This window comes from Anarhichas minor, unplaced genomic scaffold (genome assembly GCF_050575085.1).
Source record: "Anarhichas minor isolate MPS153535 unplaced genomic scaffold, ASM5057508v1 ptg000011l, whole genome shotgun sequence".
NCBI classification, from domain to species: domain Eukaryota; kingdom Metazoa; phylum Chordata; class Actinopteri; order Perciformes; family Anarhichadidae; genus Anarhichas; species Anarhichas minor.
In genome coordinates, this window is record NW_027466457.1 from 2,170,359 (window position 1) to 2,184,427 (window position 14,069).

General features: G+C 41.2%; 1 protein-coding gene across 2 annotated transcripts; it reads right to left on the reverse strand.

Moving 5' to 3' along the window:
* Positions 1–286: 286 nt before the first annotated feature.
* LOC142947337 (CD44 antigen-like) lies at positions 287–13,516 on the reverse strand. 2 transcript variants are annotated; one of them, XM_076088855.1, is made up of 8 exons: positions 13,083–13,516; positions 6,418–6,583; positions 5,242–5,384; positions 5,035–5,100; positions 3,611–3,931; positions 2,653–2,730; positions 2,407–2,485; positions 287–2,176 (listed from the first exon to the last, which is right to left on the reverse strand). In XM_076088855.1, the coding sequence occupies exons 1-8, from the start codon at positions 13,147–13,149 to the stop codon at positions 1,963–1,965; spliced, it is 1,134 nt and encodes a 377-aa protein (XP_075944970.1). In that variant the 5' UTR covers positions 13,150–13,516; the 3' UTR covers positions 287–1,962. The 2 variants fall into 2 exon arrangements, with proteins under 2 accessions (XP_075944970.1, XP_075944968.1); XM_076088853.1 differs by having other exon boundaries at positions 3,611–3,934; positions 13,083–13,513.
* Positions 13,517–14,069: the final 553 nt, after the last annotated feature.

Consider the following 14,069-nt stretch of genomic DNA (forward strand, 5'->3'; position numbering starts at 1 on the left):
CATGAATAAGTCAAAGTATATTATGACATGTGACTTGTTTGACTCTGTTTAACACTTGGATGAAATAAAAAGGCATCTTTATCTTTCAAAATGGTCGTCTTCATCTAAATCTTTGTTTCCTGAATTAACATATTCTCACAACACGACCCTGGTGCCATGGAAACCATACTTCTTATGTGGGGAAATGTAAATACTCGCATCCCACTGTCATGTCGTTCACTTGCTCCCTTTTGTTTTCACACATACAGAATAATTAGTGAGTGAAAACACACCACATTCCTGCACATCTCTTTCTATGCACATTTATTTTCGTCCATGACATTACAAATCTTTTCAGCAACATCTTTTGTTAATTTGTCGTAAAACCTGCCTACTCTAGTACATTTGCTACTTCTCCTCAAAAGGAATCATGAGAGCAAAAGCAGGGGGGAAAACGGAAGAAGTCAGAAATCTCTGTATGTAATTCTGCATTTTCATACTGAACCAAAAAGAATGAGCTGGCACACAGGGAACAATATTGATATGACACAATGTATGATATATTTCACCAATGAGACGATCAGTAAAAAACGGCAGCATTTTGTTTACATGTGTGAAATGTAAAAAGACGGGCACATTGGGGCTTGGGCAAGCACACAAGCATCATTCATCACACCCCTCCCCCCCGGGAGCACGTGGACAACATTGTCACAGCCCCATTCGTATGAAGAAACCTTAACATTATGTGTTATGTGCTATGCTCCCCATTATCATAGGTGCCATGTAGTTTATCATCTAAAGCTAGGCCGCTGTCACTCACTTGACGCAAATGAGAATACATTTTGCACTCAAATTATGATGAATTTATCCTATTCTTTCTTTTACCTTAATCAATGTACACACTGTGTATATAGTATGCATACATATTTTTTTTTATTATGCTACCTATAACATTCGGGAATTCATCGTTATTCCCAACCCAATATAAATGTATACCATAATAACTGACTTCAGTGGTGCATCAATTGCACAGTTTTAGATGCTATACATCAAGTTGATTCATACAATATCCACTCCACTCTGACTATTGCAAAATTCAGTCACAAATGTGTACTTCGGAGATACCGTCTTCTAATTAAATAACCCTAAAAAACGTCTTTATTTAAAGGGGATACAAAGCCCCTTTCTAGCAAACAACAAAAAGCACTGGCAGCTATTGCTAAGGCATTTCCAAAACACATACGTTATATACAGAGACCAAGAAAAAGGGAATCAAAGCTGAATACGTTAAGGTAGTGACATCCCCAATTGTCTTGAAAATGGAAAAAAACTCCAGTCCACAGGCAATTCTGAAATATACACAAAGTTACAACAATAAGCATAAAAAAAAAAAAAAAAAAAAAAAAAGATGAAACATGTAAAACATCAAAGGTTGTTTTGCTCGAAATTATGATTTTTTTTTTCAATCCGCAGTATCTCAAATATAACGGTTGTCATCATTGACTCATCATTTCTCATTTACAATGAAAGGCCCTACAATTTGGGATCCACCAACTATATAAAACAAATTAGACCCTCATCACCCCTCCCTTTAAAACCCATGTCTATCCAGCGCCATCATTAACAAAGCATACAACTCACAAACACACAGAAGTGACACGATACACATTCACACACCCTGCTGCATCAATGCATGATTCCCCACCATGCATGATGCTCTTTGACTGCCATTCAGTCCTAGCTAACCTGGCATACCAGACAAACAAAATGATGCACATGTTGGTTTGAAAGACCCTGCAGACCCAGTACAATATTGTACCTCAGTTAGACAATCTTTCTAAATAACACACACATATACCCTTGCTCAGTGTCCATCCAATGCTGGCCACTAGAGCAGTCGCGGTCCCCCCCCCAACCCGTGTTTGGAGCCCCAACCCGTCCAATCTAACAATCTCCTCACTCTAACCCTGCCTATCTATTCTCTCACGCCAGCTGTTCTTTATCTGGCGACTCCTCTAGTGTGATGACGGTGAACTCCTCTGTGTTGCCGTTCTCCTGGATCTTGTCCTTGTTCATGAGGGTCACCATTTCCTGCTCTCTCTCCTGGGCGTGGGAGCTGGATGCTGATGCTGCAGCCCCGTTTCCCTCGCCACCGTCTTTCGATGTGATCATCAGGGTCTGCCGTTTGCCGCACCAGCTGCAAGAGTACATTGAGACACACTTATTTATTATATATTATTGATTTTTCTCTATTTTTTGCCATCCCCCAGTCTGCAGCAAATAATGTGATAATTTGAAAAGTGACTATTGACTACTGTGCACAGAAAGGCAAACAGGGGTGCAATGTGTCTGTCCAAAACACGTTACATGACAGCTCTATTAGTGCAAGAGCAAAAAAAAAAGAATACATAGCAATCAAAATCATACCTCTTTCTCATGGCAACAATTGCGCACACAAGAAGAATAGCAGCAACGGCTACAATCACTCCAATGATAACCAGCCAGTCTGGAAGGAGAAATAACAAGCCATGAGTCAACAATATTAAAGCGGTCAGTAAGAAATAAAGATTGGATTCAAATATGAGTGCACTTTTCCCAACATGATCTTATTTCAGTGCATCACTATGGACTTCAGGGTGATAGAAATGTATGTAAAGTAATGTGGCTGCTCACTCGATGAATCGCTGCTCCCCGGGTGCTCAGTGTCATCACGACCCAGGACCCGTACTTTGTCATTAGGTCGTTGTGGAGCTGCATGTCAACAAAACAAAAGGTAAACGTTAAAATCATCTCACATATAGCTCATTGACTGACAAATTGAACTCAGAAGAACCTAAACACACAAACCTAGATGGAATATTGAAATGTATTTGTGGCTGTATGACAGAGAATGTCTTTTACTTTATATTGCCTTCAATTGAAAATGCATATTCATCCCTTTGTGAGGCTGCAGGTTTTGTGGCACCATGCGAGCTACATATTAAGTTGTTTTTCCTTTATATGATCTGGATAAAACTGTTATTTCTATTCCTGATATTTGTCTGAAAATCCAACTAATTTGATACATATATGTATTTATATATAAATGAATGCCATTATTAAATACTTTTAAGCATTTGAATGCGTTTGTTAAATACGCTGTCCCCGTTTGTAATTCATCCTGGGGACATATAGAAGCAGAATCACTGAGGCCTTGTCATGAATCCACTCCACAGCTCAACCTAACACAAGGGGGCGTCATGTGTTCCTAAAGTTACTCCAGTCCACCCAAAACCTGTTACATCTGATACCAGGGAGTGCTGTTCTTTAGAAATGTTTCCGTGCATTATAAATAGAATTAAACTCAAGAATCTGCATTTTCTAAGATAACAATTTTGAATTTGCAGAGGTCGGAAACAGTATAATGCAAACCAAGTATTACTAGAGAGTTAAAGCAGCACTAATTCTCTCAGATAGAGTCTCCACTAAAACTGAACATTACAAGCACCAGGAGCTTTTTGTGCATGGCTATTATACAAGAACGCATTACATTTTCAGGTGGTGTATTCACCCAATACTTTGTTGAACCCAACTCAACTTGTGCTTAGATTTGTAGCAGTTATGTGTTGGTTTTGCTTGTGTTTTTTCTTACGCTTTGCTATGGCATCCTTTCCATCAGGCTGTTGCTCATTGACAATAGGAGGTTGTGTTTTCTCTGGTTCTCCAACAGGGTTCATTGGAGAGGCTGTTTCCTCCTCCTCAGAGAGGGTTGTACCCATCCCAGATCCAGTGGGCTGGTCAAGCTCGCTTGGGGTGAAAGTGAACCCCACACTGATGAGAGTAGCGGTGGCTGATGGGGTAATTTTGATCACATCCCCAAGAGCATCTTCCCCAGCGGCTACCGTCGGCTCACCACCCTCACTACCAGAAGCATCCTCGGGTCGGGTTTTTGGAGTGGTCTCTTCCTGGCCCTCTGCTGATGTTGGGGCCACAGTATGTTATAATGCCACAGTAATTTTATAATAATTTATTACAATGCAAACCACATGCATGCGAAAGTGCATGCTGAGTTGAGTTTATCACTGTCTTATACTCAGATAATCCTACAGTGTTATAGCATGTATTATAGGTGAAGCCAAATAATTGAACAAATTCTCATCAGACCAATCAGAGAGAGCCATTAAAGACATTGCATGCTGCAGGTCCTATTTAAATCTACAGCCCACACTTAGTGTCGTCTTGCTTGCTGCGCTTTACCCCATGATCAATTTTTTTAAACATAAAAAATTATAGTTTTGATTTTGTCATGCTTCTTAAAAGTCATGTAAACTGACAGGGCTCGGTTGGAGTCTTCCAAGGCCACTGTTACATTGTTGACAGTCTATATTTCAGTGCACTGTATCACCATAAATGTTGTCACATGCTGTCATATGCTATGTATTTAACATATCAGGACCAATATTTTTATGATGCATTCACAAATCACTATCTGTAATTCCGATATTTCTCTGTAGGACAATACACCACTTCAAAACCTGCAATGAGGCCATGTAAAATGCAACCACAGCTAATGTATGGTCTATGGTTCATAATAAGTAACGTCACACAGCTGTCTTTTCGTTTAGCCAGAGCCGATTTAGGTTGACTGTAAATCCCACCTCAAGTAACACTGCTTGAAGCTGAGAGGATGATGGTGTTGACTAAGAAGACGAGATAACTTGGTAACTAGACCGAGATGTTGTTTAAGATGGGGTTTTTTTTTTTGGTTTTCTTTGCTTGAAGTTGTTCAAGTGCGGAGGGTTTGTGCTTTCTGCAATAGAAGTTTGAATTTCTAAATTTTGTTTCCGGTCAGTTCCAAGGCAGATGCCAAATATGATATCATTTTCATGTTTTTAGATGTTGACATCCTGTACATTATTTCAGTTGGTCTAATGATAAACAAGTTACACTGCCTTCAATCTATCATTTTTGCTTTCACTTTACCGTGTATCAGTGCTTAAACTTTTGATAAATGGTGACAAATGGGCACTATAAGTATTACAGTAAGTTGAGTGTGAATGGGTGTATTGTACTAACCTGGTGCATCTGAGGGTAAGATTTCCTTTTCTGAAAATGCTTTCGTGCAGTCCATCTCGGGCCCAGCTGGTACATGGGGAACAGGAAGTAGACTTTACCAAACATATCGAAGGCAAATAACAGCAAGTCTACGCCATGCAGACTGTACATCAGTTCAATTGTGGACTGCACTGATAAAGTGTAACTATTTCCTGTGGACATAGTCACCTTCATCATCATAGCACAAGGCATCAAAGCGTTCTTCAGGCTTTTCACGTGAATAAATAATGAAGCCTGTCATGTTATTTGCACAGTTTTCATGGTGCGTGTGTCTGAGTATGGCAATGCTCTTATTGCTGATCCAGCCGTTTCTGAATGGACACAACAGTATTGTTATTAGAAAACATATTTCACACAATTTGTGACAGATTATGAGACATTTGTTGATAGAGAATACCAGGTCTAAACACATTACATCATAATAAAAACCAAGGTAATTCACATTGCTCAGAGGAGTAGAGAAAACCTTTGGGAGCAGATGGTGGTTTCTTTTATTGGACGTTGACGGCATGTCTACCACATGACAAACATGGTGTATCCATATTGTCAAACTGGAAGACCTCTAGATTCTCTTTTCTGGTTTTAATATCTGGATGAATTGCAATAATGGAGACCAAGTGCATTTATAGTTTAAGTTAAATTGTGGGTTTTAATAATGATGTAACGGATTGTGTACGGACCCAATTGCAGCACACAGGATTCCAGGAACCGTTGGCTTTTATTGTAAACTTAACAGGTACAGAGTGATACATCAAAGGTCTCTGGCAGAGCAGCAGAAACAGCAGGCAGAATGATTCCAAGTCAGGAACAAAAGGCTGGTGACTTTACCGGGAGTCAGGCGAGACGGGCAGATCAGGGGCAGGAACGGTTAACAGGAAATCAGTTCGGGATAAAGCGCTGGAAAGTCTGGCATAGAATAGCAGAGAACAATCTGGCAATGTGTGTTTGAGAGGCAGGAGTCTATAGTGGCTTGATTAGTGATCAGAGGCAGGTGAGTGAACAGGTGAAGGGAGTTAGACTGATGAGGAGAGAGGCTGACAGGTAGAGTGAGGAGGGTGTGGAGCTGAACTGTGACAGATGTCTGATAATGAGCAAAGTATTCCCTGTGATTGAACTGAAGGCGATCCAAAAGTTGAAATGTTAAAGGATGTGAGAGGGCAAGATCTTGAGAAAATGGGGTCCATAAATGTCAATATTCTGTATTCCTTTCATGTCTTACAACATAAATACTGTACTTTCTATTCAGCAAGCATTACAATGATTAAAAAAAAAAACTTCAGTAAATAAAGTCTTCCTCACAGCAATCAATAACGGTAATTATTAAACAAAGGCTTGTGGTTTCACCTGCACGTTTCCATGTTTTTATCATAGGCCTCCTGGACTTGTTCTGCACTCGCCAAGTCGCTCTGCAGCTGCTCACACACCTTTTGAGCCGTGTCAAAGTTCAGGGAGTGACGGCTCGCTCCCTCAGCCAGAAATACTCTGACATAACTGCAGCTGCGGGAATTCACTGTAGGGAAAGAGCAGGAAAAAATATAGGTTCAGTGTCGCAGTCTATCATGTTCTTTTTTAATGTAACACTTGAAATGTTATGTTCAAATAATTTCTAGCCAGTAACAAGGAACCACAGACTGAAATTTTGATTTTAGAGGACCTATGGCCTCGAAGGGAATACAATACTTCGAGACGAGATGAGATATTGTTCCTTTTAATACACGTAAAACATGTCATTTCATTTTGTTTGTTTTCAAATTTCCATAGCTAAAAACATATTTCAAACAACCAGATAGTGAGATATCTGACTTTTGCATCACTGTTGAAGTGTCGAGTCATGAGACGACTGACTTGTTCAGATGACTTGCACAGAAGAGTCTTGAGACAGGCAGCATATTCATCTACGGTGTTTAGCCACCAGGTCCTGCTAAGTCATTTTTGTTCAAAACAAAGTGTGCAAAGCGGAGTACACATAGCGCTTAAAGACAAGGAAGGTTAGACAAAGGTACGCACACAAACATACACTATGCTAGATGTCTTGTAAATAAATAATATATCATGCTATAACAAGACAAAACTTGACTACGCTCTCCACCACACTGACTGACTTCTTTCTCAAAAGGTTTAGCCCAAACAAAATGCTATTATACGTTGCACTGACAGTGGTGCAATGTTTGTCTCTCGTGGGATGCTGAGCCTATTTGCTTGAGTTTGCTTGACTAAAGGAGAAACCTCAGGGAAATGACTTTCCCTCAGTGAAATGAAAACAAAAACGCAAACTAGGCAGCATGGGTATAATATGTGTAAACATGTAGATCACTTTCAAATATCCATATGTCCATTACAAAGAAATACATTTCAGAGTTTCACAACACCTGGGGATTTTTCTGATGTGAGCAGGTGATCATTTGCATTGAACATGAAAGAGAGAGACACCACCTGGGAAGACTCTCACGAGATGGGACACACACACACCTGACACTGAATATGTACCCGTGACTTTGCCTTGCGATGTTTACATGGCTCCCCCTCCCAGAAAAAAACAGTTTAGTACGTGAGAATTTCTGTTGAAGTCTACTGAAAGCTATTTTAAAAAAGCATTATGTACAATAGCATAAGATGTCCGGAAACTAATATTGAGGCTTATCAGATAGCGTTTAAAGAACTGAAAAGCCGCAAGATTGTCAATACTCTCAAAATAAAAATAAATTTAGTGGGTATCGTATCCTGTATCGTTAAAACGCGAGACTAATTTGCATGAGCAAAAGCAAAAGTAGGATCCTTTACCACAAACACCAGATGTCATGTGAAGATTTATTGGAATCTGTGCAGTTCATGCAGAAAAGAAACCAATATCTGCACATATCTATCTGTTTGGTGCTTGTTTATATGTGCTACCATGGTGACAGGTGCACAGGATGTGAAAGATATCTAACGCTAAGTCACACAGCAACAACACCAGACTTGCACAAGAAAATACCACACATATATGGATTGCAATGTTTCTCATGAGATTCATGCAGTGACGCCTGGCAAACAGGTCAATCTGCATCCACACCTGCTTCAAAGTATTTGAACAAATAAAGCAACTACAAAGCCAACTAATTACAGTAAACAACTTCCACCGACTGGATGTATTAAAGATTCACAAGTCACTTGGAGCGCAAATACACAGCCAGCAGGTATAGATTTTTTTAGCAACAATGTGTAAGAAATTTGTTATTACTCCACAAGATCTATACCAAAAAATATAGAGCCATATGTTTTCTAATCTGGATTTTGTCGCTCACAGTTTCAGCGGGAAACTGAAAATAATGGTCCCAAATTAGAAGAATAAATCATGCTGGGGTCACTGAATCAAAATATAGTAATGTTTCTTCTCTTTTCACAGTTAAAGAATCTTAGAATTCTTAAAACTTGTAAAACCTGCTCCCTCACAATATCATAACTTCTCGACCAATTAAAATGCCTGTACAACATAATGTGATTGCACTGCTATGTATACTACATTTGTGAAGCTTTATTGAGACTGCTTCAGAGAGGAATTAAATCATTTCAGGGGTTTGCGTTGCTGTTGTTGTTGCTGTATTAGATTGCTTGACTTTGAACAGCAAGTGATCACATTGTTATCACATGCTCCACAGTGATAAATTGTTCAGCTATAGCCTCAGCAAAGAGGGAGGGGCACTGTTCAACCACCAACTGTACAGCTTTTCCAGGCTGCATTCTCAATTTGACTCGTGCATTGTAAATGCAAGAACTTTAAAGTAAAGCTTTTTTACGAAATTATGATGTTATATTGTGGGCGTGTGGTTAAAGCTGACTTCTAAAAGACAAGATGTGATAGAAAAAAGTGTACCCCTCCCCTTTTCCACTGGCTGTTATGAGTAAACAGAGCACTAGCAACAGCAGGAAGTTAAGCTCTTTGCCATTTGTGGCTCTTTCAGTTGCTTCTCTCTTTCCCTTACTTCATTCTCCAACACACACACACACACACGCACGCACGCACGCACACACACTTACACACACAACAAGTACCTCAACACATGCTGCCACATGGCACAGTGTCCCTGCAAGAAAAGGGACGAAAAACAAGACAACAGTCCTGGCCTTGCAAACCTGCCCAGGGGGATCAAAGGGAGCACAGCTTACCATCAGTGAGCTGAAAAGGGGTGCTGACATGAATCTCAGGCACAAACATTAGTATGCAGAGGGAACAGTCATGGGTGTCTTTATGAGAAGCCAGCTATGCCAAGGCACCGACTCTTCTAAAGGCTCCATTGTCACCTAATAGAGTTGAAACCAAGGATACTGCAAATCTGAGTGTACAGAACCTGAGAGAAAGAGAGCTTTAACACACCGTCTTGCCAAAACCTCCAGCTGCTCGAGAAGTAATAGACAAGCCTGACTCTCCTCTCTCGCTTCACTTTCCCTCTGTTTGTCTTTTCCATGCCAGCAATAAAGTACAAATTACCCCCTGCATGCAGATGCTCAAACACAAAAGGCAGAACACAAATGCGCGCACAGACACACACTTGAACGGTGACTGATCATTTCCTTTGTAGAGCCCTGACACAGCATGTAGCACAGCAAGAGAGCCCGTATGCTCAGTTTCTTGATGTCAAGATTAATAGATAGCAAACAGCGGCTATCCCCTTATCTGCATTTTTCTTGTCTTTCTCAGATACACCTTACTGAAAATGTTCTCACCGAAGTTTCTCATAACACTGTACACGAATCCCGTGCTAGAACAAACAGTGTACTGTAAAGCCTACGTCGCACTACTACTGTAACATCCTTTTAGCCATAGTTCATCAGCTAGTTCAGAGAGGGACCATCACCCCCACAATGCTCCAGTGTCCTGCATTATCACACTTGAATGAAGTTGCTGTGTCAGCAGGTATGTTTTTCCCTCCACTGGTCACAACAAAAGTCCAACGGGTCAACGGGACAGGTGAAACATGAGACATGTTGCAAAAATGTTTGTGGACGTGCAGACACGCGGACACACACGGACACGTCCCAATAAATGACCAACGTTACCTGAAGGTGACAAGAAGGACTCTCGCTATATGATTTTCTTTCAAAGGTGCCATATCCTTTCTCACCTTCTGTCTCCCTCCACCTCCATCTGTTATATACACTTTTGAAAGCAGCTTCCTATGAAATAGAGAAGGCAGGTTCACTTATTTTCTTTTGCTTCTTCGCAGCATAGGTCTCCCCTAAATTAAAAAGAAGGTTTCAATGAATCCAAATAGATGATCTGTGATAAGAAGTTAGACCTCCAACATTGAAGATAAAGAAGCATTTATAGGAAATGACACATTTCAAAACATTCCTGACATTGCAGAAGTATTTCATTGTCTGCTTTTGTTCACATTATTATGTGTCAACATGCTTTTTCTACTTAAAATCAAATCAGTATAATCTGCTACCCTGCCTGATGATACAGTGAGTTTTCAAATCCCTGCTCTTTTTGAGCAGTTTTCCCATGGACACAAAGACTTTAGTGTGGGCTATATGAGGAGAGCTTACAGGGGAAGTATGGATATGAGCATGAAACTCACTAAAAGGTTTTAAAAAGTAATTAGAAGGTTTAACAGCACGCAAAGAGATGGAAGAAACCTGGAATATGAGAACCCCCGCAACATTTAAGACCAGTTCAATCAGTGTCAAAGGCACTGGGTAAAGAACTTACAATGAAAAGAGGAGAGGAGTTATATAAGATATTGGTGCAGGGCCATTCTGCTTCAGGGTGGTTTATTTGCAGAGGAGGGTACATTTGTAGAGAAGGAAAACACGTGCCTGAGAGTCTCAGGTGGCAGGAGATGGTGCTCAGACCTGTACAGGCACAAGCCCTCTTTGTCAGGGCCCAGTCCCAGTCCACAGGCCCCCTGACCACCCCTCACCTTGAAACATGACACGGGTACATGCAGGAAGGGTTGTTACTCCAAGGAGGCAAATACGGACGCATTTGCAGGAAGTCCAGCGGTCAGGTTGGCCTTAATGCATGCCAACGAGTTTGTGTGTGTGTGTGTTTGTGTGAGAAAGGAAGAGAGGGAGACTAATCGAGTGCATAGAGAAAGCACGACTTAGAACTACTATCAACTCAAACGATACGAGAGCACTAAGCTCACTCATCAGATAAAGTTACAGAGAGTTTTGGTTGTGTTGAAAGCTTTACATATGTTGTCATTCTGATCATCAGATCATCACTATTGTATCTCTTGGTGTTTGAGCCAAGAAATTGACAATTATCATGTTCATCGCAGCATATATATATATATATATATATCCCATATACACATATATTTGTGTAATGGGATATCATATCTCAAAGTAACATTTCAGTGAGATGTATGGATTACTTTTTAGGCAATGCATATCGAATATCTTGTTAAGTGAAGAAATACTTATTGTGGGTGTTACTGATCAGCACTTCATAGTATTAGTGAAATTTAGCTCTGAATGAGTTTTGGTAATTTAAAGAACTCGTTTTATCTTGAAAGGCTTAAATATTGTATCTTACTTCAAGAAATCTTGCAAAGATAATTTGTACTTGTTCCATCGGCAAATTTCTTTTTTTATTACAAGCCAAATTGTTTTGGCCTTTTTTTCCCAGTGAGATAATAGTCTCTTGATCAACTGTCTTATTGGAGTCAGTAATACATTTGAACCATCCTAAATTGTGTTGTTATTACACTCCTTGCAGAGGTCATACAGTTATGAATTTTAAGGGATGAAATTAATTTATTGGGAAAAACAGTGTCAGAGTCAAATAAAAAAAATGTCCACACAATTTTCATCGAATCTTAATGCTCATAGATGCTACTGGTGAGCATATAGGCAGTATCGTAAATAACTCTCCACAAATCTCATCTTGGGTATCTGGCCGGCCATAAGTAGGCCTACATGAGTCCTGCTCTTAATGATGTGGTTCAAGCAAAAGCTACAGGTTTACGGTTCAAAGACAACGTCTGCACCAGGATGGGATCTAACTGCCGCAGGACCCCTCTAGCCAGACACCAATTACTCTCAGCACTCAAACATAGAGATACATACACAAGTACACACACAAAAGCTCACAACTCCTCTGGAAGGAGGGGGGCTGGAAGTGGCCCCATCCCCTTTCCTCTTCCCACATACAGTACACATACTAGCTGTTTAGGCAGTCTCTTATTAGCCTTTAAATGCTGGTCAAATTTATAGCTTGATGCTGATTGTTCTTTGGCGCAGTGCCACAGGGACTCTTTGTGAACAACTCCACCACCACTTCCTCAGGGAACAAGCCAGACGAACCCAGACCTGTTAGATTCACTACCAATTTCGCCTCCAGAGATATATTGCTCCGAGCAACAAATCCAATCAAAACCTTACACAGAGAGCACATGAGTGAGAGACAAAGAGAAACGAGGGAGACTTAGAGGGGAAAAGCTCGAGCGATTACTGAACACCCTTTGTGTCAGAGAATAAAGCATTAAGCGTGGCAGCACAGACTCCAGCTGTATCAGCACATCAGAGAAGGAAAAAGGCATTTCTGCTTCTACTTGAAAAAGACTGCTTGTGAAAGGTACACTGATCATCCAAAACCCTGATGAATAAGGTTCGCTTCCCAGCCTGTGAATGTGTGTGAGTCAGAGAGTGAGCAAGAGCGCCTGTCTCCTTTGTGTCTGTCAGGAGTCTCAGACTGCCAGACGTAAGCATGTCTGCGCTGGTGTAGCGCACGCTCTCTTGCCGGCATCCACTCAACCGTTCTATAAGCAGCAGCAGCAGCAGCAGAGCAGAGCCTCTTTCTTTCACTGTCTTCTCTTTACATGAACGTTCACTCATCATTCTCAACAAGGCTCAAGAAGGGAAAAAACACAGTCTGGTCCTAACAATCTGAAGACAAAGGACTGTTGCCAGCCAGTCAGCCAGGCACAATTTAGACAAAATAAGGTCAAAAGAAAATATATATAAATAAATATATCCCAAAACAAAGAGCCATCCCCTGGGCGAAGGCACAGTCCCCTCACCTTGAAGTTGTTCCGACCAGGAGGAGGCCAATAATCCAAAGGTGACCCCCAAGACAAGCGTCCACATCCTGGGCAAAGCGTCTGTCGATGGCTGGGTGAGTAGCTGGTAGTAAAGGTGTGTAACAGTTCTCCTGTGGTCCTGTCTTCCCTCTGCCAGAAGTGAAGGGTGGTGGTGGTGGTGGTGGTGGTGGGTGAAAGAGAGAGAGAGAGAGAGAGAGAGAGAGAGAGAGAGAGAGAGAGAGAGAGAGAGAGAGAGAGAGAGAGAGAGAGAGAGAGAGAGAGAGAGAAGAAACCTGTCACTGTGGAGGGAGTTGCTGTGAGTGTCTGGAGCTGACTCAGACTTTGCCTTAACTTTTCTATTCTTTGACCGAACGACACTCGACACACGCAGAAGGGCACGAGTGGTTCATGTGAGCACACACTCTTCTGCCTCTTCCACACTTGCCCCACCTCCCCTCCCGCCCTGCCTCAGCCTCGCTTGCTCATTCTCTCCCCCTCTTCCTGTCTCTACATATATTAATGGTTAAGAAGAAGGTGATCTCTCCCTCTCTCTGGCTGCTTATCCTCCTCTCCCTCCCTCCCTCCCTCCCAATGTCCAGCTCTCTCCCCCTCTTCCTCTTTTCATGTCCCTGACAGCAACAGTTTCTGAGAGCCCATCTGGTCTTTTGTTCAGTTCTCACTCCATTTTCAATTCATCCGATTTCCTTGTCTCTGCTCCCTTGCGCTCTCTGTCTTTCTTTTTTTGCTGTATGTGTCAGTGTGATCCTGCGCCACCAATTGAAAGAGGTCACATCCATTTCACAGAGACACACCTCATCCTCCAAGTTTTTATAGAACCAAAAAATTGAAAGAAAATGTTGCACACATTTCTCTGTCTAACATCTGTTTTTACCTCCATTGATCTCACTGCACTGCTTGGCTAATATACATAAATTCATCAGGGAAAACATTGTTAAGAAGCAAAAGCAAGCACCAGTTATGAGCTAC